Source organism: Cyprinus carpio, chromosome A18 (assembly GCF_018340385.1).
Source record: "Cyprinus carpio isolate SPL01 chromosome A18, ASM1834038v1, whole genome shotgun sequence".
Lineage (NCBI taxonomy): Eukaryota > Metazoa > Chordata > Actinopteri > Cypriniformes > Cyprinidae > Cyprinus > Cyprinus carpio.
In genome coordinates, this window is record NC_056589.1 from 12,579,994 (window position 1) to 12,607,351 (window position 27,358).

Here is a 27,358-nt window from a genome sequence, read left to right on the forward strand (position 1 = left end):
GGAAAGCCAATCTCAAATCCTCAACACATCACATCTTTTTGGGGTGAATATGTCTTTATTCCTCTCCTCCGCGAAGCAAACAGTGTGGAATGGCTTTGGGGTGATCGGAGGCCTCAATTTGAGGACCCTCAGCTCTTGGAGCCATTAGACCTCAGCTGTCTGACCAGGAACGAGGAGCTTATTAACCCCAGCATGGGCACTGATTTACAGGGATATTTTGGAGTGGCTTGATCCCTTGAGGTCAAGAGATGTTTTAGAGGGGGCGTAGATGAGGAAGCATGTGTGCTAATGATCATGCTCCAGGTGGTGGAGGAAGAAAGGCTTGACCTGATAAATGAAGGTTTGGTTGGAGAGGTTAAGAGCTGTAGGGGCCTGTGCACAGACAGAGGCTTGTGGATGTGTTGTGGAGTTTAATGTTATTGTATCTGAAGGGAGCTCAAGATTATGGGGTCAAATGCTACCAGAGCTATAACTTAACCTTGATACTAGTTCTTGTAAAAACATAGCTCGGTCGGCGTCTTTTTTTCAGCCCCTTTCTCTGTGCCACCTTTAAAAAATGAATAATTTGTTACAATCAGCCTTTCCTTTATGAGCTTTTATTTCAGAGTGGTAATGAGCTCTTGATTTACAGTAAAAATCAACAAGGTTTAGTTTTCATTTATTATCGCCTTGATGATAATTTCTAAGAATTTTCTCACCTTATTTAACCTTTAATTAATTGAAAATCATTGCTAATCAATGAACAAAAACTGAGGGTGAAATACAAATAATCATCAAGGAGTAGTGAGGATTGTGACTTCCCCAGAGAAATTTAAATCCCCTCATTAGCATTTTTCAGTGTGCTTAGCTTTTAAGGGATGAAAGGAAATGCTGATTGGAAAATAAGAATCTATTTAGAGATTTGATTGGACTTTTATGCAAATGCAGCGTTGAATAAATTAGTGTTCAGGGCCTATGCTTCGGTTTCCCAACCTTACTTTTGTATTTCAGCTGTTGGGACTTTGAGAGATGGGTTTAATTTGTGGAGTAAATGCTTATGAAAACGCATGCATAATTATACATGGGACCATAGTAACTACGAGATACATTCCACCCTAATATTAACATTAGCGTTCAGCCATAATGTTTTTTTAGTAGTTCATTGTCAAATGAGTCTTCACCAGGTGTAAATATGTTGTCACATTGTATAATTAGCCAAAGTTCATGACATAAACGCCTCTACAAATCTGAATTGAAAACCTTTTATAATGCTTACATTGCACCTTTTCCAGTACAGAGTCTGACGTCTCAATAATGAAAGCACTGACCCTTCACAACAGTTCAATCTGATGGGCCCACAGAGAAACATGTTCCATTTCACTCTTGCTGCAGACTTTAATATGACTATTATTTATTGATCCTCATACTTGGCACTGAAAAGCAAGCCTATATTAAACCTGCCACTAGGAACATACTGTACACAAAAAGTATTTTGAATTAAATTCTACTCTATTTTATTCTATACAACCTATTAGCGGTTTATCTAAGCAGTTTTTGGCATTAATAGCCTCTGTCTTCTATCTTGAGCACCATGCTTCACATACTTGTGGCATTAAATTCAGTACCTTATTACAGTAAATGTGACTATTTACCCTGGATGCTGTTCAAATCACTTATCTGGCCAGGGGGTATTTTCTGTTCCTGGTTGTGAAGCATGTGCTTTGCTCAGGTGTGAGGAGTTGTAAAACACTATATAAACTTAAGTATGTGAGTCAGCAGAACCGCTGGAAATAGCTAGAGTTACAGTGTAATCAAAAAGACTTATAGAGAGTATAAAAGCTTACAACAAGAGAAAAGCAGGGAGGAAATACAAAGAGTGAGAGAGATCACAGACAGTTTTATTTTTTTATTTTTTTTAAACAGGCTAATTGGGAGATAAAGGAAGAGGAAATGAAAAGATAAATAAGAAACATGCACGAAAAGAGGCAAACAGAGGCGTTTATGTCATTCGTTTTTTTTCTTCTTTTTCTGCAGGCAGTGCATTTTGCATGAATTCATTTCTGTAAGCAGGGATATTTTGCCATGACAGAAAATGGAAGATAAATACACTACATTATGGATCTTAATGTCTAAACGTTAACATGTCTCTTGCAGACTTAGCCCTCTGAGATAGGCTGCGAGAGGCATAATCCAGATCAAGCTGACAGAAAATGGGTTATAAATACGAGAAGCTTTCTGAATAGGGCCAGCAGAATACTCATGCATATACATGCAGAGATGCTCGAGGGAAGGGCTGTTTCCTGCCGGGACAGAGTGGGCTTTGTCGGGAAATGTGGGTCAGATAAGGCTACTGCTGATCTCAATATCAAAAAGTAACTTTCATTGGAGCTGTATACAAGCTTTTGTGGTCATTCCATTAAGATAAAAAACAGTAGTTTTGCTTTTATATAGATACATCTGTTTAAATTTATTTACATTTCAAGGGAGTTTTTGAACATTCAGTGCTGTTTTAGGATTTTTATTTTTGTTAATATTTTGTGTTCCACAAATTATGGCTTACAAAAACAAAGAATAAAAACATTTTATGGCTGGTTAAAGTACTGTTTAAATTAAAGCTTTAAACTTGTGGGCTAACTAATGATCAATCCTCTTATTTCCTAAGGCTAAATCTGTGGTGTATTTAGTAGGTAGTCTGGAAAATGTACTAAATACTTGTGGTACTTCCACATTAACAATTTAAACTAAAAAAAAATCCACAAGATAGGGCATTTATATTTTACACAATTTTGGGGTGTGTTAGTGCAGTTACCTGAGTTGACTCTAAAGGGATAGTTACTCATCAGTGGAACACAAGAAGACATTTTGAAGGATACATTCACAGAGACATTTTTTCAAAATATCTGCTTTTGTATTCCACAGAAGAAAGAATGTTAAACCTGTTTTTAGAATATGAAAGTGAGTAAATAATGGCATTTTTTTGAGTGAACTATTCCTATAATTGAAACAGTTGCTAACACAAAGTACAGTAGACGGCACATACACATAAACAGCATTATCGGTGGGCACAATAGACACAATATCTCTATAGGGTGATCAATTATAAAAGTGTTTCAAGACTTTTGGTAACTATTTATTTTAAGGGTCCAGAATTATGCATTAGTTAGTTATAAATACACTAGTAATTAATGATTAACTTGTCTACAATTATGCATGAATTAAGCATGAAAACACTATTAATGATTAACTTAACATAAAGTAAGGGCATATTAGCCATTATTTACAATTTATTAAAAATTTGAAGGATCAACATTCAGTGATATTTACATTGAGTGATATTCAAGTTTACTGACTTGAGTAAGCCAATAATTATAGATAAATATATCCACCACTAATACATTACTAATAAAGACAATTTGACCCCTTGTTCTTAAGTGAAGGTTATATCCACATTAATTACGGCACTTATTGGGTGATATTTAAGTTTCTTGACCAGATTAAGCCAATAATTATGGCTAAAGTGCCACTAATACAGTACTAATAAAGACAATTTGACACCCTGTTCTCATATAGGTTCTCATTTACACTATTGGTTTATTTGGCAGTTATTCTGCAACGTGATCTAATGAGAATGCTCGTTTTGAAGGATTACGTACGTCTTAAACAAGATTACGCTATAAAACTTTAAAATGAGTAACATTTGTAGAACTGTGTTTTCGCAGTATAGTTCTATGCTGTGACTGACAATAGAACCAGAAAATACACCAAAACACAATATAAATTCACAAAATACATTAATGTAATTCATTCACTCTAATCCGTATCTTTAGAATCCATACAATTGATGAACAGATCCAAATTCAAACCTTTATTCAGTGATCTTCATCTCCATTCTCAGCAGCGAATGTAAACATGAAATCCTGCACTCATTATGAATTAAAAAAAATTCAAAAAGCTTGATACTACACATTTTATGGCAGCGATATTAAAAACACTCAGCTCTCACCTGCTTTGTCAAAAAATTGTGACAAGTGGTGCTTTGGGGGTTACTGCTGGTTTGAATAGCTTGTTTGCAAACACATGATTCTGATGACGTGCAAAATTCAGATGGAGGGCAGGAAGTGAAAAGCAGAATGGATGAGATGGAGGAAAATCTGTATGATTTAGACACTGTTACAAGAGAAAGGTATAAACAGAAAAACACAACATATGTTGGACGTGATCCTAATGTTATGAAGAGGAGTGATTTTTCAACTAAATTGAAATACTTTCCTGTCATCGAGGCAGTGGATATACTGTAGGCTAAGCAATTAACTCTGATCACAAACAAGCAATTTCAAAAGCAAATCTCACATTTATAGAAGGGATATATGTCACTCCTGAAACTTTGCTTTGTTTTTATTTTTGTGCTCCTCCTCTCATTTCTCACTCATAGCAACCTAACGGTTGGAGGGGTGTGTTTAAGGATATTCTGCCCAAGCAGTCAAACTGACATAATCAGTGAATGAATGCCATTCCAGAACGGAAGTAAATATTCAGATTTTGATTAAAGATTAACAAGACAAACAATTTTTTTTCAGCGGATTAACTTGCATGGTTTAATTGTTCACATCAAGACTAGCAATGTGCACTAGTAAAGTAAATAAAGTCAAAAATCCCCAAAGAAGACTACTACTGCAACACATCGTTATTTGACTGCTTTTGGTACCGCTTTTGACATTTTTGTAATAATTAAATTATTGTGATTACACTTGAGTGTAATTAGCAGCTCAAAATATCTTCTTTATGCTATATTTTTACTAAAATTTTCATTTTCCTACACATTTCTGTCCATTGTGTATTAAAAACTCCTTTTTATACTCTCTATATAATGGTTATGTTTAGGTTTTTGGGGATATAACATTTATCTATAAAGTGGTGAAAAGAAAATTATATAGATATTTTATGATATAAAAGAAATAAAAGAATATAATTATTTTTTTTAGATGTAAAAACATAATAACGTTTGTTTAAATACTGCCAACACATCCATATTGTATGTTTCAGCATCTATCCAAATGAATAAAAAAGTATTGTGTCTGTAAAAGTTACCTATTATATAACAATGAGACCACTCAATAAGTGCTATAATTAATGTGGATATAACTTTCACTTTAGAAATATTTATTGACTTATTCTAGTCAATAAACTTGAATATCACTCAATAAGTGCCATAATTAATGTGGATATAACTTTCACTTTAGAACAGGGGGTCAAATTGTCACAATTTAGACAATTTTAGCAATTTATAACTGTAAAACCAACCCTAATCAAACATAGTTATAGCTTCATATTGTTCAGTAAACTTAACAGATGGTGAATAACTTAAATATACCCATGTGCATTACTACATGAAAATATATGGTTTGCAAAGTTGTAAATAATGGCTAAAAGATGTTTAGAGTATATTCAGTTAATCATTAATTATTAGCTTAATTTTGCTTATTGATGGCATGAATGTGGATCCTTTAATGGCTAAAATGCCCTTACTATATGTTAAGTTATTCATTAATTACTAGTGCATTCATGCTTAACTAATGCATAATACTGGACCCATAATATAAAGTGTTACCAGACTTTTTGAAACAAGTATTTTGTCTGTAAATTAGCTCTACATATAATTTAAGCGAAAAAAGCAAGTAATCTTTTTTTCTAATCCAATCTAATCATCAATCCAATCATGTCAGATGGATGGAGAAAAAGAGTGACTGAGATGAACTGACAGAGTTTTGAAGCTGTAGGGGTTTGTGCCACATGGCCACCAGGCGGTCTCTAATCCAATCACTCACACATGATCTGTGCCCTTTCACAGGAAACACTTGGGACCAAGCACTAATTAAAACAAAATCTGAACACAAGTATTGCAAACAGGATATGAGAGATTTAAAACAACAGTGGGCTACTTACTGAAGGAGAGGAAGACAGAAGCAGAGTAGACACAAAAGCATGATGCATGAAGTTTTCATTTGAGACAATTTTTAAATCACTTTCTATGATGGTAAAGCAAAACTGTCATTTTAAAAATCTATCTCCAAGACAGTTTGTTATACTGTCCAACAAATGCAATGATACTTTATATTCTTTTACTATAGGAGTGCTGGAGAGAGAAAAGAGTGGAAGCAGTAGCTCACTGACCAAAGCCAAAGTCCTCTACAGGTCTTGCACTAATGAGAGTGAGTATAAATCAATTGATTGGAGACTTCTGGCAATATAGTTCAGGTTTAATACTATATCTTCATAAACTGTCAGTAAGATGCTGTCACAACTCTGTCCGTCGAAGCTGTCTTTATCAAATCATTGTGCTGTTCTTCAAATGAGCTGCCAAGCATGCAGAGATTCTCAACAAACAAATTCAATTTCAACAACTTCAGTATTCACTGGCTGCTTAAATAACCCTGCATTACTTTAATATTTTCCTGACAGGCCTCATTGAACGCAGAGATGGGACGCCTCTGCTTACAATGCTGCCAGATGTCTTTGAGTGGCCTATAGCAACAGATGATTGGGACACCAATTACGGTAGGAGAAGATTTCTCAGTAGGTTTTTATGCATGAATCCAGTTACCTCATAGGTACGTTGTATGTCTCAATTTCTCCTCTCTAATCTCCTCTACAGGAATGAATTGGAGAGCGGAAGATGTCATAGCCAAACTGAATGAGAAATATGGAAAGCAAGTCCTAATTAGCTTTTTTATTGGTACAGATGACAGAGACTCCAATGCGCACATCATTCATGTAGGTGTGCGCTACAACAGACTACCTCTTTTCTCTTTTGCATACAAACACAAATGCATTTTCACTTTAGTTTAAAACACTTCTCCAAAAAAAGGGGGTCTTTCAAACCAAAGACTTAAAATCGCATAATTGCTTTAAACAAACATCCTTATTTATTGTTCTGTTATGTTTTTAATTGGAGTAACTGGTACAGTTTTATTGGGGTGGCACTACATGTGCATGCATTGTGTTTTTTCTATTAAGAATGAAAGGCTGATTGTCTATTGGTTTTATTCTCTGTGCCAGTTTGATCAGCCAGTTCTTGGCCTCTCCTCAAGAGACTACTATGTGTGCACGGGGCCATACGAGGAGGTAAGAATAGCCTGCTAAACAAAAACAGGTGGATTTTGTCAAACTTATCCTTGTGCTTCTATCTCCCTCTCTCTTTTTCCCATTCACCTCTCTCCTCCCTGATAAAAAGACCAGCTTAGACCAGAATTAATTTTCATGCCAGTTCAGGCTGGTCTAACCAGTGGACAAGTAGGATCACTAGATGTCTGTCTCTCTCTTCAACATTTTTTTCTCACTTTATTAATCCAACAAAAAGCCCCCTTTTTAAATGAAATTTACAAAATTTAGATAAAACAATACAGATAAAACAACCCATGGCCTTTTTTCATATCTGTAGTTCTTCCTGCATAGATTGAAATGATTGCGGCATCAGTCTCAGAACATGGTATTGAGTTTTGCCTCTGGTTTCACCTTGGATTTACCTCACAAGTTAGAAATTAAAGATAAGCCCAGTCCATTTCCTAAAATATCCAACAGCCTACTCAATTAAAATAAGCTAATCAATTTGCATATAATTTCTTTTTAACCGTCACTCTTGGACTGAAAAATTCAGAATAAATGGACACAAACTAAACATAATCAAAAACTTATGATATTTCAAGTCCTATTTTTTACATCCAGAATAAAAACAATCATTAATGGAAACACTTGGGACAAGATCTTGTCTTTTATTTCCAGTTTGAAGATGATCAGTGATGATTATGTAACGTTTTTTGCAGGAAAACAGAGGATGAGAGGAAAGAAGGAATAAGCTTGAATAATTTCTCACAGAGTGCACAAATTATTTCTAAATGACTGGAAAGCCAGGATCTGGTTGCTATCATGAATGAAGAAAATATGCATGCTAACAGGTAATGAATTTAGCACTCATGTGTTTTCAATGTGTTTTTTTTTTCTCAGGCCTGTGTGACATATGAGAACTTCATGACTGACTTGGCAAAGCTTATCCGTACTGACCGGGATCTGGAGGTCAATGACACTAATATCAGGCAAGAGGTTGCCCGGGTGATGATGATGGAAAAGGAAATAGCTAATGTAAGCATGGAAAGCTTCTAAAATTAAAACAACAACCACTCTGACAAAATCTACTGGTGTCTTATCAGAACTGAGTCACTGCAGCAATCAACACCTTTCAACCTATTGAGTAACGGCAGCATTTGAATATCACCATGATGTTCAGTAATGTATGTTGCAACTACTTAATGTTTCTGTTTTATTGAATATTAAGGTATGTTTTTCATGACCCAATCTAAAAGTGAGAACTATTCACTCATTACTATCAATTAACAGTTCCTTTACTACAAGCTAATTAAACAATATTGTGTTATTTACAGTGATAATAAAAGAAGAACTCAATATTTGTAGTCTATTAATGTATGAGCTACAGTTTATAAACTATGAATTAACTATAAATTAATAGTTTGTTAACTTATTTATTGTTAGCTTATTTATTGTTACCCAATTTACTTGCAAAATCACTTAAAATATATATACATTTTTATATTTTATACAGTGGTTAATACTGTTCATTACCAATTTGAATAGCCCATCAACCAAATCACTACAGTATTTAGAGTAATTTAGGTTTAGATTTCCATTTTATTTTATATTTAATGTTATCTTAATATTTAATATTAACACATTAATATATATATATATATATATATATATATACCATTCTTAAGTAATATATAAGACATATATATATGTATGTGTGTGTGTGTGTGTGTGTGACCCTGAACCACAAAAGTCTTAAGTCGCTGGGGTATATTTGTAGCAATAGACAAAAATACATTTTATGGGTCAAAATTATAGATTTTTCTTTTATGCAAAAAATCATTAGGATACTAAGTAAACATCATGTTCCATGAAGATATTTTGTAAATTTCCTACAGTAAATATATTAAAACATAATTTTTGATTAGTAATATGCATTGCTAAGGACTTCATTTGTACTTAAAAGACGATTTTCTCAATATTTAGATTTTTTTGCATCTTCAGATTCCAGATTTTTAAATAGTTGTATCTCTGCCAAATATTGTCAGTGGAAATGGAAAGCTCAATGGAAAGCTTATCTGTTCAGCTTTTAGATGACGTGTAAATCTCAATTTCGAAAAATTTCCAGGCACACACACACACACACACACACACACACACACACACACACACACACACACACACACATATATATATATATATATATATATAGATATTTATTCCAAAACAGTTTGATAAAACGTGTTTTTTTTTTTTTTTTTTTTTTTCATTTTTAAAAAAATTGAGTTTTTTGGTATTGAAAAGTCCATTTTTAGTTATAAGGTCATGTTTTCTCCCTTTTTTTTCCAAACCACAAACGCCAGTCTTCCTTTTTTGCAGAATCCAATATATCTTTTCAACCAATTACAGCGCACCATTCCACGCACTCTAGACACTAATGGCAATGCTTTGAATACACCTGGCATCCTAGTTTTCCTCATCTTCTTTGTGCTTTGTGATCAACAAACAAGGGCAGCAAGATAAATCGTTTGTGATTGTCATGCGCATCTCATTAGTAAAGCCGGTTCTGTGATTAATAGTACCGGTAAATCTCCATTGTGCTTTGGCAAAGATGAATGCACTTTTGGAAGTTGAATGTAAGGGGAATGTCATTTTGGAATTTCTGTGGTCTAATGTGATGTTGTTCATGTTCTTGTTCATGATGAAATTTTATTTTATTGCTGTAATTAATTTATAGCATTAACAAGATGACACAATGAATTCATTTTGGAAGCAATTACTGATGAATGCATTTTTAGTCCAGTGCCTGTATATACTGTAAGATTATTATTGACCAAGTTCAGAGGCTGTCATATGTGGATAAACTTACTATGTTGTGTATTTTCATCAAATAACTTTCATATTGATTCATTGGATTTATTGCATTTTGAAACAGAAAATAGTGGTTTTCATCTTGCCACTTTCTTGGTGAAGAAAACACATTTTGTTTCTTTGGTGAGTTTCTTCACTGAAACTATTTGCTAGAGTGGTTGTACTGCTCAACTTTGCTAAATATCTCTGCTATGTTTTCCCCAATGTTCCTGCTGTTTTTTTTTTTATGATAGTGAGGTCATTCCTGTTTAGTTTACACAGTATGGATTACAGGCCTAGTAATTTGTGTTGGAGCTCGAGTCAGACCCACACTGATTTTGAGACCTTCCTCTTGACACACTAATAATACAGTTAAATTCTCATACTCAGTAAAAAATCTGCATTTGTGCAATTTGGGTTTGGTTTAGAGGACTGTGCACAGCAGGGTAATGTTCTAGATTCTCTAGATGCAATAGCATTTCAAACATGTCAAAAAGAATACTTACAGTATTAGGGTATTGGGCTGCTGTGCGTATAAAGTGAAGGGACTGAAATAACTGGACAAAAAGCTGTAAAATCTCCTTCTCACATCCTATGAAACACTGTCACCCTTTTTGCAATTTCATGCTCTCCTTGTCTTAACAGGCGACAGACACACCAGAGGACAGAAACAACCCGGTTCTACTTTACAACAAGATGCCTCTGGAGACCCTGAACAACAACTTCACTCTGGAGTTTGATTCCAGGGTAACCCCCCCGCATAACCTCTCAATGCTTTATAATACACTTCAATTCCTAACATGTTACCTAATATGTAGCCTATACACTGATCTTTATTGAACAATATTATTATTTGAAATGAAATGATGGATTTTCATTTTGTTCTGCAATGTTCCTATTCAGGTGTTCAACTGGACACTCTTCACTAATAAAATCATGGACACAGTTGGCTTTCCCATTACAGACAGTGAGGAGGTTATCGTGTATGCCCCAAACTATTTTAAGAGGCTCAACCCTGTCCTTGCCAAGTACACAAAGAGGTAGTTTCACATGCAATCTTCTGTTTAATGCTTTAGAATGTGTTATTAATGTTGCTATTCAACACTACTATACTTGTCATATTATTTTTCTAGTGTACAATATACATATGGTGTTCGCATTTTCTGCATACATGGAACATATGGCCTACTAACTTTTCAAAATGTGTAGAATACACTGTGTGAGATGCTGTATCCCAGAATGAAATGCCCTTAACTAAAAAAAAAAAAAAAATCTGAAACATTTTCTCAGCATGAAATTATTATTATTATTATTATTATTATTATTATTATTATTATTATTATTATTTTATTTTATTTTGTATTTTTTTACATTTGTGTCTTTTCTACCCTATTTTGATGTTTCTGAGTGACACGACTTCTTGAACTAGAAAGAATATAGACCGGGACTTGTATTTGTCCATCATGAAGTTGTTTGCTAATTGCTGCAGTCGTTTCACACAATTTGATTTAGCTCATTTGTCACAATTTAACCCTTAAATGCATGAATGTTTTGCCAGTCATTATTACTTAGGTCTTTAGCGACCCGGACCTATATCTAGCACGGATTGATCTCTAATTGCTGCAATAGCAAAAAACTCTCTTTTTTAGAAGAATAAAATAAAGCATATTTCGGGCCCTATTTTAACGATCTGCAGTAAGCGCATGGTCTAAAGTGCACAGGGCAGGTGCACTCAGGGCGTGTCTGAATCAACTTTTGCTAATTTAACGACGGGAAAATGGTCAGCTCACCCGGGCACATGGTCTAAACGGGCTGTCCCTATTCTCTTAATGAGTAATGGGTGTTATTGGGCGTAACGTGCAATAAACCAATCAGAGTCTCATCTCCCATCCCCTTTAAGAGCAAGTTGCGCTCGTGCCATGCGATGACTATCCATTATGACATGTAGGCATTTTTATATTTATGTAACCTACACAATAATATTGTTTTGCATTGTAATCCTTTCATTTTTAATATCTGGCATGTTTGTGTGCTGCTGTGCGTCCTTGTGTGTTTAAAAAGCAGCATGTACACGCGTTGTGGACCCGCCTTTACTAACACGCTCTTTAAAAAACAAAGAAAAAACTTTGCGACCGACTTTAGACCAGGTTTGAGTTGGTCTATGGCGCAGTCTATTTTCAGTTCCTCAATATAGCAATGGGCCAGCAATGCGCCTGAACACACCTCATTTTCAGACCAGCACGCCCATAAGCGCACAAACGGATGCAAATGCATTTGCAATTTTAATAACGTGGTACACCACGCGAAAAATTATAACTGCTTCATGATAAAACCCAAAAAAACCACTTGAAACATAAAATGCTCCCCATTTTACCGGATTAATTAAACATCCCTAACATAACCAGAGCGCACTTCCACAGTACGGTCACTCTCGACGCCACGTCGGTGACCGACGAAAATGGGATATCGCTTCGATAGACCAATCTACTTCGAGTGTAAACTAAACGAGCCAATGCACATTGGCATGCAATTATTGCATCCAGCTGCCGCTGATCACAGCGTGAGTATAATAAGGCAGCAGGTGCAATGCATACCAGCTTTTCGCTTCGGAGCCGAGCGTTAGTATCGTTCTGCTCAACTGTGTCTGCTGTGAAACTACGAGTTCAGCACGCTCTCGGAAGCTTCGTGTGTTGGCGAGACGGCGCTTCAGCGGTGGTCGTTCCAGCGTCGAGTGGATTGCACACTTCAGGCTGCACTACCCCGTCGTGTTGCAAGCGGCCAATTCCCCTGTGCGCCTCAGCACTAAAAGAGCATTTCCTAAAGAGCAAATTTCTCTAAAAGAGCTTCATGGGTGCATCTTTGTAAAGACGACGGATCGTCCTTATAAGGATGCCGTTTCACCCGTGCGTTTCTGGGTGCGGTCGTTACCTGGCAACGGGTGATGGTCACGATTGCTGCCTCACGTGTCTGGGCAAACACGCTGAGGTAGCTTTCGTGGATGAGTCATCTTCTCTCTGCGGGAAGATGACCATCTCGGAGCTGCGAACCAGGCTCTGCTTCCTTCAAAAAAGGGGGCGGAGTCCCGTTGCCGCTGCCGCGATTTGGGGCTCGTTCTGGCGGCCGACAGACGAAAACCATTTCCAGCAGTAGCACGGGCGGTTTGAGGATTATAGTGGTGGCAAAACCCCGCAGGGAACCAACCCTCTGGGGACCATCACTCCTCTTGCATCTCCGATCCAGAGGAGTAACCCACGGAACGCGCTGGGCCCTCTTCAAAGAGCGTACCAGTGGTATCCAGTGGGCCTCCCCCTGACCAGATGTCGATCTCAGCATCGGAGGGAGAGCTGTCAGATGAAGATTCAGCTGTGCTGCTTCCCTCTGGGACGGTGGCGGAGCCTGAATTGAATCCGGAGATGACAGCTATGCTTTCCCGGGCCACCGAGAGGGTAGGGCTCGAGTGGAAATCTCCACCGCGTCCCGAGCACTCGAGGCAGGATGATTGGTTTCTCAAGGTGGCGCGCGCTGGTTTTCAGCGCCCCACCCTGGTGCCTTTCTTCCCGGAAGTGCATGACGAGCTCACCAGGTCGTGGATGGCACCTTTTACTGCCAGAAACTGGCTGGTGGGCTCCTCCTCCCTCACCACCCTCGATGGCAGTGCAGCGAAGGGGTATTCGGTGATTCCCCCAGTGGAGCGGGCGGGGCGGGTAGCGATGCAAGTGTGTCCTAAGTCTGCCTCCTGCTGGCGGGGAGACCCGGTGCTTCCTTCCTTCCGGGCCTATAGGCATTCGTCTGGTCTAACCGGCAGTGCCTATATGGCTTGCGGGGAAGCTGCTTCTGCCTTACACGCTGTGGCGTTACTGCAGGTGCACCAGGCCAAGGCACTGAAGGACCTGCACGAGGGTGGTTACGATCCAGAAGTTCTGAAAACTCAGAACCGCCACTGGCCTCGCGCTCCGAGCGACGAAGGTCACCATGCATTCTCTGGGTCGTGCGATGTCCACGCTTGTGGCCCAGGAGCGCCATCTCTGGCTGAGTCTGGTTGAAATGAGGGACGCCGACAAAGATCAGTTCCTTAATGCCTGTGTCCCAGACCGGCCTCTTCGGTGACGTGGTCGAGAACCTGGCCCAGCAGTTCTTGGCTGCACGGGAGCAGACTGAGGCGGTCCAACCTTCTGCCCGGAGGGCAGCTGCTGCCTCCACCCGTCCGCCGGTTGCAACGCCCCAGCCTGCTCGTCACCAAGGGCGGCCCCCTGCGTCCACCCGCTCCCGCGCCGCATCCGTCCGCAGCAGCCTCCAGCAAGTGGCGCCGTAGAGCTGGGCATAGGCAGGCCGCCCCACCCATCCTGGCCCCCGTCAAACCTGGCGGTGAGCGAAAGAGCAAGAGGCCCGGGACGGGTGGCCCAGAGAGAGGTAGCCGCTTTCTGGGGGATGGTGAAAGCACCTCTCCCTCCCCTGGAGGAGGGCCAGGGGAGAATCTGGAAATCTCGACGAGAGAGCGGTTTTCTCTGTCTCTGGGTCCCAGGAGGGCACGGAGAGTTGCGGACGGCCAAACACCGGACCTCACTCATCCTCCTCCTTCGCCAGATGGCAGCAGCGGGCGGTTCGAGAGCGTCAACAAAGGCCCTACTCACGCACCCTCTGCCAACCCGTGGAACCAGGTGAGCCCTGCACCCCACACTCGCACCACACTCAGGCCTGCTCACAAGCCGCCCGATATGGGTCCCTGTGTTCCACCTCGCTGCCCCACTGCGGGTACAGCTGTGGTTCCGCTGGTCCCGCTTGTACGGTTTCTAAGCGCCTGGTCAGCGCTACCCAGCCCGTCTCACTGGCTCCTGCGGACCATCAGCCTCGGCTATGCGATTCAGTTCGCCCGGCGTCCCCCCAAGTTCAGCGGTATCCGCTTCACTACAGTGAAAGCGGCCGATGCCCCTGTTCTGCGGGAAGAGATCGCAGTCTTACTGGCGAAAGACGCGATAGAGCCGGTCCCTCCAGCCGATATGAGGATGGGGTTTTACAGCCCCTACTTCATTGTAACCAAGAAAGGCGGTGGGTTACGACCGATCTTGGATCTGCGAGTTTTGAACCGGGCCCCTTCATCGGCTACCGTTCAAGATGTTGACGCAGAAACGCATCTTCGGGTGCGTCCCGTCCCCGAGATTGGTTTGCAGCGATCGACCTGAAGGACGCGTACTTTCATGTGTCGACCCTTCCGCGCCACAGACCTTTTCTGCGGTTTGCGTCTGAAGGACAGGCATATCAGTACAAGGTCCTGCCCTTCGGGCTGTCCCTGTCTCCCCGTGTCTTCACGAAAGTCACGGAGGCGGCTCTTGTTCCCCTCAGAGAGCAGGGTGTTCGTATTCTCAACTATCTAGACGATTGGCTGATACTAGCACAATCTCGGGATCAGTTGTGCAAACACAGGGACCTGGTGCTCCGGCACCTCAGCCTGTTGGGCCTTCGGGTCAACTGGGAAAAGAGCAAACTCTTGTCAACGCAGAGGATCTCTTTTCTCGGTATGGAGTTGGATTCGGTCGAACAGACAGCACGCCTCATAGAGGACCGTGCGCGGTCGGTGCTAGCCTGCTTGAATACATTCAAGAGCAGGACAGCGGTCCCACTGAAACTCTTTCAGAGGCTCCTGGGGCATATGGCAGCCGCAGCGGCACTTACACCGCTCGGCCTGTTACATATGAGACCGCTCCAGCACTGGCTTTATGGCCGAGTCCCGACGTGGGCGTGGAAGCGCGGCACTCACCGGGTCCAAGTTACACCGGCCTGTCGCCAAACCCTCACCCCGTGGTCAGATCTTGCGTTTCTCAGGGCAGGGGTGCCCCTAGAGCAGATCTCCAGGCATGCTGTGGTTTACACGGATGCCTCCACCACCGGCTGGGGGGCCACGTACAACGGGCATGCAGTCTCAGGGGTTTGGACGGGCCCGCAGCTGCAGTGGCACATCAGTTGCCTAGAGTTGTTAGCAGTGCACCTTGCCTTGAACCGTCTCAAAGGTCACTTACGAGGCAAGCATGTGCTGGTCCGAACGGACAACACAGCGACCGTTGCGTACATCAACCGACAAGGTGGTCTGCGCTCCCGTCGCATGTCACAACTCGCCCGCCACCTCCTCCTTTGGAGTCAGAAGGTTCTGAGGTCTCTTCGTGCCGTTCACATTCCAGGCCTGCTCAACCGTACAGCCGACGAGCTGTCTCGAGCAATGCTCCCGGGAGAATGGCGACTCCATCCCCTGATGGTCCAGCTGATTTGGAGACATTTCGGAGCTGCTCAGGTAGACCTGTTTGCTTCTCCAGAGACCTCTCACTGCCAGTTGTTCTACTCCCTGACCGAGGGAACACTCGGCATGGATGCACTGGCACACAGCTGGCCGCGGGGCCTACGCAAGTATGCGTTTCCCCCAGTGAGCCTTCTTGCACAGACACTGTGCAAAGTCCGGGAGGACGAGGAGCAAGTCTTGCTAGTGGCGCCGTATTGGCCCACGCGGACCTGGTTCCCCCGAACTAGTGCTCCTCGCGACAGCCCCTCCTTGGCCGATTCCTCTGAGGAAGGATCTACTGACTCAGAGACGGGGCACCATTTGGCACCCGCGTCCAGACCTTTGGAAACTCCATGTCTGGTCCCTGGACGGGACGCGGAGGTTCTAGGTGACTTGCCCCAGGAGGTAGTGAACACCATCACTTCGGCAAGAGCACCGTCTACGAGACACGCTTACGCCTTGAAGTGGAACCTGTTCGTCGAGTGGTGTTCTTCTCGCCGAGAAGACCCCCGAAGATGCCCGATTGCGGTTGTGCTTTCCTTTCTGCAGCAAGGGCTGGAGCGAAGGCTGTCTCCCTCCACCCTCAAAGTCCAGGTTGCCGCTATTGCTGCGTACCATGACCCCGTGAATGGGAAGTCTTTAGGTAAGCATGACCTCGTCATCAGGTTCCTTAGAGGGGCCAGGAGGTTAAATCCTTCCCGGCCCCCCTCCATACCCTCTTGGGACCTGACTCTGGTGCTGAAATCACTACAGCAGGGCCCATTCGAGCCTTTGCATTCAGTCGAGCCAAAAGTTTCTTTCATTGAAAACTCTGCTCCTGCTTGCACTGGCCTCCATCAAGAGGGTAGGGGACCTGCATGCATTTTCGGTCGACGATTCGTGCCTAGAGTTTGGGCCGGTTGACTCCCAGGTAAACCTGAGGCCCCGGCCCGGCTACGTGCCCAAGGTTCCCACTACACCCTTCAAAGACCAAGTGGTGGACCTGCAAGCGCTGCCCCTGGAGGAGGCAGACCCAGCCCTAGCTTTGCTCTGTCCCGTCCGAGCATTGAGATGCTACGTAGACCGGACACAAAGCTTCAGGACCTCAGACCAGCTCTTTGTCTGTTACGGAGGCCGGCAGAAGGGGAATGCCGTCTCTAAGCAGAGGATGGCCCGCTGGATTGTGGATGCCATAGCCCTGGCTTATCAGGCACAGGGTGTGCCCTGCCCGTTCAGGTTGTGAGCTCACTCAACAAGAAGTGTTGCATCCTCCTGGGCGCTGGCTCGTGGCACCTCGCTGACAGATATTTTTAGAGCTGCGGGCTGGGCGACCCCCTAACACGTTCGCTATATTCTATAGCCTTCGTGTAGAGCGGTATCCTCCTGTGTTCTCACCTCAAACGGGTAGTGGCACCGAGAGGCCCCGGTTAGTGTCGGCTTGCTAAAACCGCTCCAGAGTGTCCGTACTGTAGACCCTGTTGAGATCCTCCATCACCCTAGGCAGCTGGACGCGGCGGAACGTCCGGCGCCAGGCCTTCATGATGAATCCGTGAGAACCATGGAAAGCTGGGTTCCATATTGAGACCTAAGCGGTACTCGTATGCGTATAGTCCACGGTATAGCCTTAGAGCCCGTGTTTCCCCGGCAGACTTCTGCCTTTCCAGGAGGGTTTGAATCACCTCAAATTTCTCCATATACACCTAAACGGATGCTATATGTGTATTTGCTCCCGAGACCTCCTTCGGGAAGGATGGAGCCTCCGCAGCGTCCCTGTTCCAAGTGGAACGGGTACGTTTTCCCAGTGTTATCCAGTCTCACCCAGTGAGGTAGTGCTTTGACAATGGTGAGTGGAGCTACTTGTTCCGAGCCCCGGCCTACACCTAATAGGGGCGCAGGCGGCTCGCACAGGGCACTGGAAGGGGCAGCACCCATGGCGCTTTGGTAGGGATCCCATTTTCGTCCCAGTCACCGACGTGGCGTCGAGAGTGACCGACTGAAAGGGAACGTCTCGCTTACGTATGGTAACCCTCGTTCCCTGAAGGAGGGAACGGAGACGCCACGTCCCGTCGCCATGGTTGCTGTACCACCGCTGAGCCGCCAGGTCTCCGGCTCGGCTCCTCAGCGAAAACCTGGTATGCATTGCACCTGCTGCCTTATTATACTCACGCTGTGATCAGCGGCAGCTGGATGCAATAATTGCATGCCAATGTGCATTGGCTCGTTTAGTTTACACTCGAAGTAGATTGATCTAAAAAAGAAATAACGCTTCCCCGTCGGTCACCGACCGGTGGCGTCTCCGTTCCCTCCTTCAGGGAACGAGGGTTACCATACGTAACCGAGACGTTTTCAATGACTTCATATTCAATATTTTGATCACTGGCAACTTATTCACCACATCCGGCATCAATTGACAGTGACATTTATATTTCATTGTGTATAGTAATTGCTCTGTAGTAAAGCCATTCAAACCCCTTCAATTTTTGCTGATGATATTAGCTTGTTTTATGCCTGTGGTAATTATGAGTGAAACATCACGTCATCATTGTGTATAAAACAGTGCCACCTTGAGGAAAAAAGATACATTGCACATATTGAGTCATCAGATATGAAAATATAGTTGCGCAGGGAAAAATACTTACACATGTACCTCGAGTCTCTAGCGACCCTATACACTTTTTTACAAAAAATTAATCAGAAAACAGTATTCTTTTATATTTTACTAATTTTTTTCTTGTTTTATTGTTTATAATTAATAGATTGAGGAATACTAAGAAAGTTGATGTCTAACTTTACTGAACATTAACTGAACATGAAACACTAACATGTCTTAAAAGGACTTTCTTGAATTCAAAAACATTTAAGAAAGTCCTATAAATGTCCAACATAACTGAACATTAAATACTAACATGTCTTTCCCTTTACTGGTAATACTTTATATTAACCTTAATTAATAAGTCATTAACAAGCATTATGTCATGTTTAAAAGATCATTACTTTATATATACACTACCTTTCAAAAGATTATTCAAAATACAGTAAGAAAAAAATACATTGTTGAATATTATTACAAATTAAAATATGATTTTCTATTTTAATATACTTTAAAATATAATTCCTGTGGTGACAAAGCTGAAAGCTTGTAGATGATTTTCATTATAATGATGTATTTAAAATAATGTGGCAATATTTTTAAATCCCTTGTCAGACTCATAGGAAACAACCTTTTTTAAAAGCTTTTAAAAAAAGCTTGCAGAACTCTTTAAATTGTGGTATGATGACACCACACAACTCAATAGAAAAGTGAACACCAGACATTACATATGACATGTGAGAGGTTTAAATAAGACAGGTTCCACTTGCACTCCCTAAGCAGGTTTTAATCACTGACACCCACCTGAGTCTAATTTTATGGATATGAAGGTGTGATAAATATAAGGATGTACTTACATTTTCTATGTCACTGATATGTTTTTAAGCTGAATTTAAATTTAAATTGTAAAAATGTTCTACAAAATCTCAATTTAATGTACCATCTGTTAATGTATATAAATTTCATTAACATGCACTGTTTCAAAAAGGGTCAAATGTTTGCTTGTAAAAATATGTCAAAAAAGCTATTTCCATGGGATGTACTTAATTTTTTCACATGACTGTACATACAGTATAAATCATTCTGTGATTGTATGTGTAGGGACATTCAGAACTACATGGTATGGCGTTTCGTTATGAATCTGGTGGTTGGTTTGAGCAGGAAATACAGGGAGACCAGGAAAGCATTCAGAAAGGTAAGGAGCAAAGAAAACATTCAAACTGTGAATTACAGGCATACGTTTATACACATTTTTAATCTTGCTACCATCCCTCTCAGGCTATCTATGGGACCACCGCTGAACCAGCAGTATGGAGACAGTGTGCCATCTATGTGAACAACAATATGGAGAATGCTGTGGGGAGACTGTATGTGGAGGAAGCCTTTGCAGGAGATAGAAAAGACATGGTGAGCTGTATGTGTACAGTATATGCCTGTATGGGTCCTATAATGGTTCATGAAAATGTGCTTGTGTGTGTTTGTACATACTCTTGAGTCCTGTGGGATGATTTGAATTGGATCCATTTTCTCGTATGCATGCAAGAACAGCTGAGCAGTGCACCATTACCACCTGTCATAAAACACACTATCTAACACTCCATTAATCACTGGACTCTCTTGGCCTCAGGCCTACCACATGTACCCGACAGCACAGTGTGTGCAAGCAGTTGTTTCTTCAAATATGGCCTCTGGAAATAGGAAAATGTAAAAAATTCACACTCACTAATTACATTTTTCTAACATTGTCGAAAAGCAGACAAACATGCATACATTTTTACGAAACCCTGACATAATTCCATCGCACCTCTATTCTATCTCTATTCTCATCGTATGTCTATAGTGCGTGTTTAACAGTTTCGGTGGAAAATAGATTTTTAACATTTTAGTATAAATTTTTTTTTACAATATTTGTAGCCTAAATACATATTTGTAACCAAAATAATAGTAAATATTTACTATTAAAGCTTGACTGGAAATGATAATCAATATAAATATTCTGCTCACAACTATTTATTTTCGCCTCATCTTTTGCCTCACATTTCACATATATTTCATCTCATTTGCTCTTCAGTGACTTATAATTGGTAAACAAGTACACTAACATTTGATAAAACTTAAAACTATGGGTCAGCCTAGTTTAAAAAAAATACATAGAAATCATTATTAAACAAAATTGGAAAGTTATTTATTTCACTTTTTGTTTATGTTATCAGTTTTTAAAATGTATATATTTTTAAAATCAATTTTCATAGTGTAAGATTAAAAGTATGGGGCAAGTTTAAAACTTCGTAAATTAACAGCATTTGAAAATGCATTTTGGAACTATAGTAAAAGGTTTCTAATAATATAACTTTGGACCAAAAAAACAAACAAAAAAAAAACCTGGTATATGAAAGTGCAAGCATTTGAAACATATGTACAAGCATTTTCTGTTTACATTGTTCAATATAAACTTGCTAAAATAAGCTTGCTTTAAAACGTCACATATCAGCAACATTCACATATCAGCATAATAAAGGTTTACGATTATACTCTCCTGCAAAAGCACATGCATAACAGCGAGCGTTAGCATTGTGGTTCCTTGTCCATGATCAGGTGATCCCTGCAAGGCCCACCCACAAATCCTTCCTCAGATCAATGTCGTGCCAGTGGGTTTGAGGTCACCAGGATAATGTTACAGATATGCACACAAAGTCATATGCCAATAATTAGTCTTATCCAACACTGTCTATCTGTCCAGGAGTCTATCAAGAAGTAATGAGAACAACATTCAGTGAACTATCAGTGGTCTCAGTCTGCCAGTTTTATAAATGAGAGAACAAGATGTCTTGTAAGTTCCAGTTAAAACAAATCCATCATGCAAAGTGTGAAAATACATTACAGATAGCTGATTCTTTTTCCAACTTTCCATAACTTTATCATTGTCAAACATAAACAAAATAGATACAGTTTTGGTATTTTTGCACCGGTCATTGGTTTTAAATGGGAGATAAAGAGCATAAAATGGTCCTGTTTTTTTTTTTTTTTTTTTTTTTTTTAGAAAGGTCAAAATATATTTCCTTCAACCCCCTCCCCCCATAGATAAGACTTTCTGCTAAAGTCTGTTGTGGATATTGGCCTGCATACTAGCTACATGTCTAAATTGCACTGAAACTTGGTCTTGTACAAAATTCCTTGAAAGCCTACGTGTTTAATGTATACATGAAAAGTGTTTTAAATCATCTGCGATTTATTATTGTATTGCAGACATGGCTCATTTATTTTAGACTTGCTCAATAATGAGCACAACCTACTAAACAATTCCCAACCAGAATGTGAATGGAATTTCTGTGTAGAAATATCTGTCTCATGATGTCCTTCTCTTTGATTTTCTCAGATGGATGAGATGATCACTAACATCAGAGAGGTATTTGTGAGTAATCTGGATGATCTAGCCTGGATGGATGCTGAAACTAAGAAAGCTGCAGAGGAAAAGGTGAGACATATTTTTAATTCTATGTTTCAAGTTTAAGGTTAATGATACTGTGCAATCACTGCTGATCAAAAGATGCCAAAACATGACAAAAAGTATCTTTGAAACCTTATTCCATAGAAGTCTTGATCTTGACTAAAGAAAGAGTTTGCTTATAATTGACTTTTCACTATACTAAAGACAAATGTTAAAAATACTTCATCTTTACTCTTGTTCACTACAGGCACGAGCAATCAGAGAAAGAATTGGTTTCTCTGAAAGTATCATGAACAACACAATCCTGGACCAGGAATACCAAGATGTGAGTGCTTACAAGATGAAGGGTGAACTGAGGATTCAGGAGGAGTTCAAAAAGATCATGTTAATTTAAATAATTGAAAACTAATCTGTTTTGCAAATCTTCTATTTTCCTATTAGTTAAGCTATAATGCAGAAGAATACTTTGAGAACATCCTAAAGAACTTGGAGTTTGGCCAGAAGAAACGCCTAAAAAAACTGAGAGTCAAAGTGAACAAAGAAGAGTAAGAACTCATAAGACATATGAATGGAGAACTAAAATAGTTTTTCCATTTTCCCAGTTTAGTAACTGTCATAAAACCCTTACGAATAAAGAGCTCTCATTAAATATTAAAGTGATATGCATCTTTAATTCAGTGGATCACAGGAGCTGCTGTGGTCAATGCATTCTACTCATCTAGCAGAAACCAAATAGGTATTTGAATCGCATTTACACAATAGCAGTAACTACAAAAAAAAAAAAAAACCCTGCTTTGTCTGATCAAGTAAGAATTCATTTGAATGATCTGCTTTCTCTTAGTATTCCCTGCAGGTATTCTTCAGCCACCGTTCTTTGGTAAAGGTCAGCCCTGGTCTCTGAACTATGGCGGCATTGGGATGGTCATTGGGCATGAGATCACTCACGGCTTTGATGACAATGGTATCACACTAGAAACAGATCTCCCTCCCTAACATATTTTGTCACGTAACAGTGTTGTAAGGGTTAATTTTCCTACATTTCTTTCCTTGTTCAGGACGTAATTTTGATAAAGATGGTCACCTCAAAGACTGGTGGACTTCATCTTCAACTAAGAAATTCCATGAGCTTTCCAAATGCATTGTGGACCAGTATGGAAGCTACTCTTGGGACTTGGCAAATGGACAAAATGTATTCAATATTTTTTTTTTTTTTAATTACAAATATAAAGGTTATGTAGTACATGATGTCCAGTCAAATAAAGCTTACCATCTTAAACCATTCGGCACACATTGTTTAACAGAAAATAATACAGTTCTATCTACCCTACTGTGTTAGGCTGTTTACCATATGTGGCACATTAGACTTTCATTCATTGGTTCCTCATAGCTATCTGTGAGTTTCTGACAGCAGTAATTTGGACCTTATTAGTCCCACAAATAGTTTTCCTGGAACTAGAATAAGCTGTGATTTTCTAGAGATGTAGAAAGACATCTAAATTACTGTCTTATTTTCCATCCCCTTTCTTCATTTTTTCTCTCTTCTGTCCTTTGTGTGAACAGCTAAATGGAAATAATACCCTTGGGGAGAATATTGCTGACAACGGGGGCATTCGCCAATCTTATCAAGTAAAGAGAGGGCATCTTAGCCTTCACTGCAGCTCTTTTGACATCCCTCTTTTACTGCTAGAAGAATTGGTTTAGTTTAATATACGTTCTCACTTCCAAAAGCGGACAAAATTTCAACCATTTTGAAATATGAATCTAATTCAAGTCTGTGCAGTTAAAAAGAGTTAGTTTGAAGGTTAAAAAAATGTGATGATAGATACTCATATGCTGAGCAGAGAAAGCAGCTAAGTTTGTTTGGCTGTGGATGGACTTCTGTCAGACTGTGATGACAGTGGGAATTGGCTTAATAGTTTAGATTCTTAGAAAAGCCAGACAGGGAGAAAACGGCTCATGGACTACAGTTCAATGTGTTTAATACTATGCCTCACTGAACCATCAAATATAGTTAACAGAATATAAGATATAATCACAAATCTGTCACTTATGCACATTTAGAAAGACTTCAGGAGGCATTTGGCTGTGAGATAAATCTTCACGTCTGATGTTAATTATTATTTAGAAATTTGAGAGACAAGAGTTTGTTTTCAGTAACTGCTTCCCAAGATTCATCAGAATCACTGCGCTTACTTTTTCAGGCCTACCAGAACTATGTGAAAAAACATGGGAAAGAAGCTCCTCTGCCTGGAATAAACCTCAGTCACGAGCAGCTCTTTTTCCTTAACTTTGCACAGGTGAAACACTTAATTATAACTAAGAACTTGCAGAAATATTCTAGGTTCTGTACAAGGTAAGATCAATTGACAGCACCTGTGGCATGATGTTGATTACCACAGAAATTATTTCAATGTTTAATATAATGTTAAGTTATATAAAATTTTGCAACTTAATTTTATTTACAACATATAGGGGCCAGGTTTACTAACAGTTTGCACCACTGCAAACCCTCTTTGGGCCTTAAAAACTCACACTAGTTTGCCCTGTTTGATCAGACTGGCCCATAATCCCAATAAACCCTTAAACAACAGGTCAAATACATGGCAATTTTAACAGAATAAATAATCCAGGTGGTATTTTTTTTTTTTTTTTTGTGATAATCAACCTTATGCCACAAATGCAATACAACTAAGCTTACATTCTATTGAACTAACGCATATGACCAGTCTGATGAATACAAAAATTAATGTCTTAAGTTTTTTGAAAATCCTTTTTTTTTTTTTTTTTTTTTTTTACAAATTTGGTGTGGAACACACAGACCAGAGCATGCTGTCAACTCCATCAAAACTGATGTCCACAGTCCAGGGAAGTTTAGGTATGTTAACCTTCTTTCACTGAAAATGATACACTTCTGTTTTATGCCTTCACACTATCACAATCATGTCAGAATGTGTTGGTAATCACTACTTTGCCTTTTCTCTTTGTACAGAGTTCTTGGGTCATTACAAAACTTCCCCGAGTTCGCTAAAGCCTTCCAGTGCCCAAAAGACACCAACATGGTGCCTGAGAAGATTTGCAGAGTGTGGTGATCGCTCAAAGAACAGAAGACGGGGGTTATATTGAGGGCCTGTGGTCTGTATATCCTCTCACCTGTCTGCTGACTCTTAGACCACTGTGGCAGATTCTGATAAATGTTCTCAACGATGTAAGCTATGGCCACTATGCTCAACTCCACCAGTGCACCTGGGCCATATAAAGAGAGGGGGAGCTGACTCAATACTCTCCTACAAGCATCAGCCAACTTATTTGATTACAGTTTGTGAGATCATTACTCAATTCATGGCACTTACTGTTTTATACATTATGTAAAGTAAGTCTGAAGTATAAAGTGAAAAACAAAACAAATCTAAAGTAAAGATTATGTAGAGATTCTGTCAAAAATGATCACATAATGTTAATCAAGTAAAACTGTGAATTGGAGATATCAGTAGCATTATGTATATACATATTTATCACAATATAGTATACATTCATTGCTTATAGTGGTCAACTTGATTAGATTCAGTAAGTAACTATAAAGCAACCCAAAAATGCCAATAATATTATGTATAGTACCATGGGAGTTAATAGATACTTAAGTGATTTCCAAGAAAATTGTTAAACTCTGTATTCGTTTATCTGAATCGCAAATTATCTAATTTGTACACAGCACATTGTAATTTAAAATATGTAGATTAATTTGTAATTTGTGTCATTGAATTTATTTTCCTCAAAAAATTACCTTATTATCATACAAGATTAACTGGGACATTTTCTGTAAATCAGACACTGAATTTTTGATTTGAAAATTCCAAACATGACAAGACGGATAGTCATATTAAAATGCAAAGGTGTCTGCTTACATTATTTGAATGTGTTTGGTGTGTGTGTTTTTTTTCTTTTTCTTGTTCTTCTTTTATTGTGCTGGCCTTGATATTTGCTTGAATGAATGGGTGTGCATGTGACAATTAATGTCATTCTGTCAAGTGTCATTGAATTAAAGCCTTAAAATGTTTTTAATTCTATAGCTTTCAACATTTGTCAATGTTTTCATATGATGTAGAGGACTAAATTAATCATACTGAGACCAATTCATGTAGACAGTATGTTTATGCCAAAGATTTTTACGCATATCCTTACTTTTTTTTTTTTTTTTTTTTAGATTTTATATATATATATATATATATATATATATATATATATATATATATATATATATAATTGTTTCTGAAATGCTGGTCCCAACATATCTATTACATCTTCATTAGCAATGACAAATTTTCACAGGTTTTTTTTTTTTCACATTTTTGAAAATGCAGAAGCTTATATTTTTGATATTGTTAGTTATCAGGTATAGTAACTGTACATTACATTAGCAGTACAATATATATTAATTTTTCTTGGGCATAGGGAAACTGTAAGTTTAAAAACAAGAGGTTCAAATGAATTTTGCCTGAAAGCTCCTCAGTGCCGTGTCAACAAAAACATCAAAATGCTGCTGTTTTTTTCTTTACTTTTATGTTCTACTCTTTCTATTTGATCACAGTGGGTCTTTCTTCTCACTATTGTTTTTTTTATATCTTTGCACATAGTTTTTTCCCTCTCATAAAATACAGGTCACCAAAATCCATCTCAGTCACTCCACAGACCAATATACCTCAGATGCTTGTATTTAGATACTTTGTAATAAGCATATTCAGAAGATGATTTTGTTTTATTAATAAATTGTTAATTTAAAATTTCTTTATTGTGCATTTTGTTTTCTCAAGGTCTCTGCTTCTTTGATGGAAAGTGTTGAATGAGGAACAAAAACAGGCCTCACAAACCTCTGTGGCATTTTCTTTGGCAGGCAAACAAGCCCTGGGAGACTGTAATGCAGAATATCAGCAGCCCAGTGAAAAGAAACACTGTTATTTTTCTGTATGTAATGCTTTTACACAAGACTGAGTCAGATTTGGTTGGGGTACTTGCTCCCACATGGGAACTTTTAAAAGTAGAAGTGTACAGCCCTTTACAGTGTGTGCTCACACATCTTCTGTCCCTTGTAAAGCTTCACCACAGGTATTTGCTGCTTTTCACTTCATCATATCAGTCCTGTAGGTCCTGT

The 27,358-nt window shown here is 39.6% G+C and overlaps 1 protein-coding gene across 2 annotated transcripts in view; it reads left to right on the forward strand.

Moving 5' to 3' along the window:
* Nucleotides 1-26,994, forward strand: part of LOC109109415 (neprilysin) — a 47,782-nt gene extending 20,788 nt beyond the window's left edge. For both annotated transcript variants that reach the window (XM_042775043.1, XM_042775044.1), the window contains exons 5-23: nucleotides 6,108-6,188; nucleotides 6,439-6,534; nucleotides 6,632-6,750; nucleotides 7,036-7,101; nucleotides 7,981-8,115; nucleotides 10,573-10,674; nucleotides 10,831-10,967; nucleotides 19,866-19,959; nucleotides 20,043-20,171; nucleotides 22,141-22,239; nucleotides 22,460-22,537; nucleotides 22,654-22,756; nucleotides 22,889-22,948; nucleotides 23,054-23,173; nucleotides 23,268-23,401; nucleotides 23,773-23,838; nucleotides 24,414-24,509; nucleotides 25,011-25,087; nucleotides 25,202-26,994. In XM_042775043.1, coding sequence (XP_042630977.1) covers nucleotides 6,108-6,188; nucleotides 6,439-6,534; nucleotides 6,632-6,750; nucleotides 7,036-7,101; nucleotides 7,981-8,115; nucleotides 10,573-10,674; nucleotides 10,831-10,967; nucleotides 19,866-19,959; nucleotides 20,043-20,171; nucleotides 22,141-22,239; nucleotides 22,460-22,537; nucleotides 22,654-22,756; nucleotides 22,889-22,948; nucleotides 23,054-23,173; nucleotides 23,268-23,401; nucleotides 23,773-23,838; nucleotides 24,414-24,509; nucleotides 25,011-25,087; nucleotides 25,202-25,301 — 1,892 coding nt within the window. In that variant the 3' untranslated portion in view covers nucleotides 25,302-26,994. The remainder of the gene's footprint in view (nucleotides 1-6,107; nucleotides 6,189-6,438; nucleotides 6,535-6,631; nucleotides 6,751-7,035; nucleotides 7,102-7,980; nucleotides 8,116-10,572; nucleotides 10,675-10,830; nucleotides 10,968-19,865; nucleotides 19,960-20,042; nucleotides 20,172-22,140; nucleotides 22,240-22,459; nucleotides 22,538-22,653; nucleotides 22,757-22,888; nucleotides 22,949-23,053; nucleotides 23,174-23,267; nucleotides 23,402-23,772; nucleotides 23,839-24,413; nucleotides 24,510-25,010; nucleotides 25,088-25,201) is intronic.
* The last annotated feature ends 364 nt before the right edge of the window (nucleotides 26,995-27,358 follow it).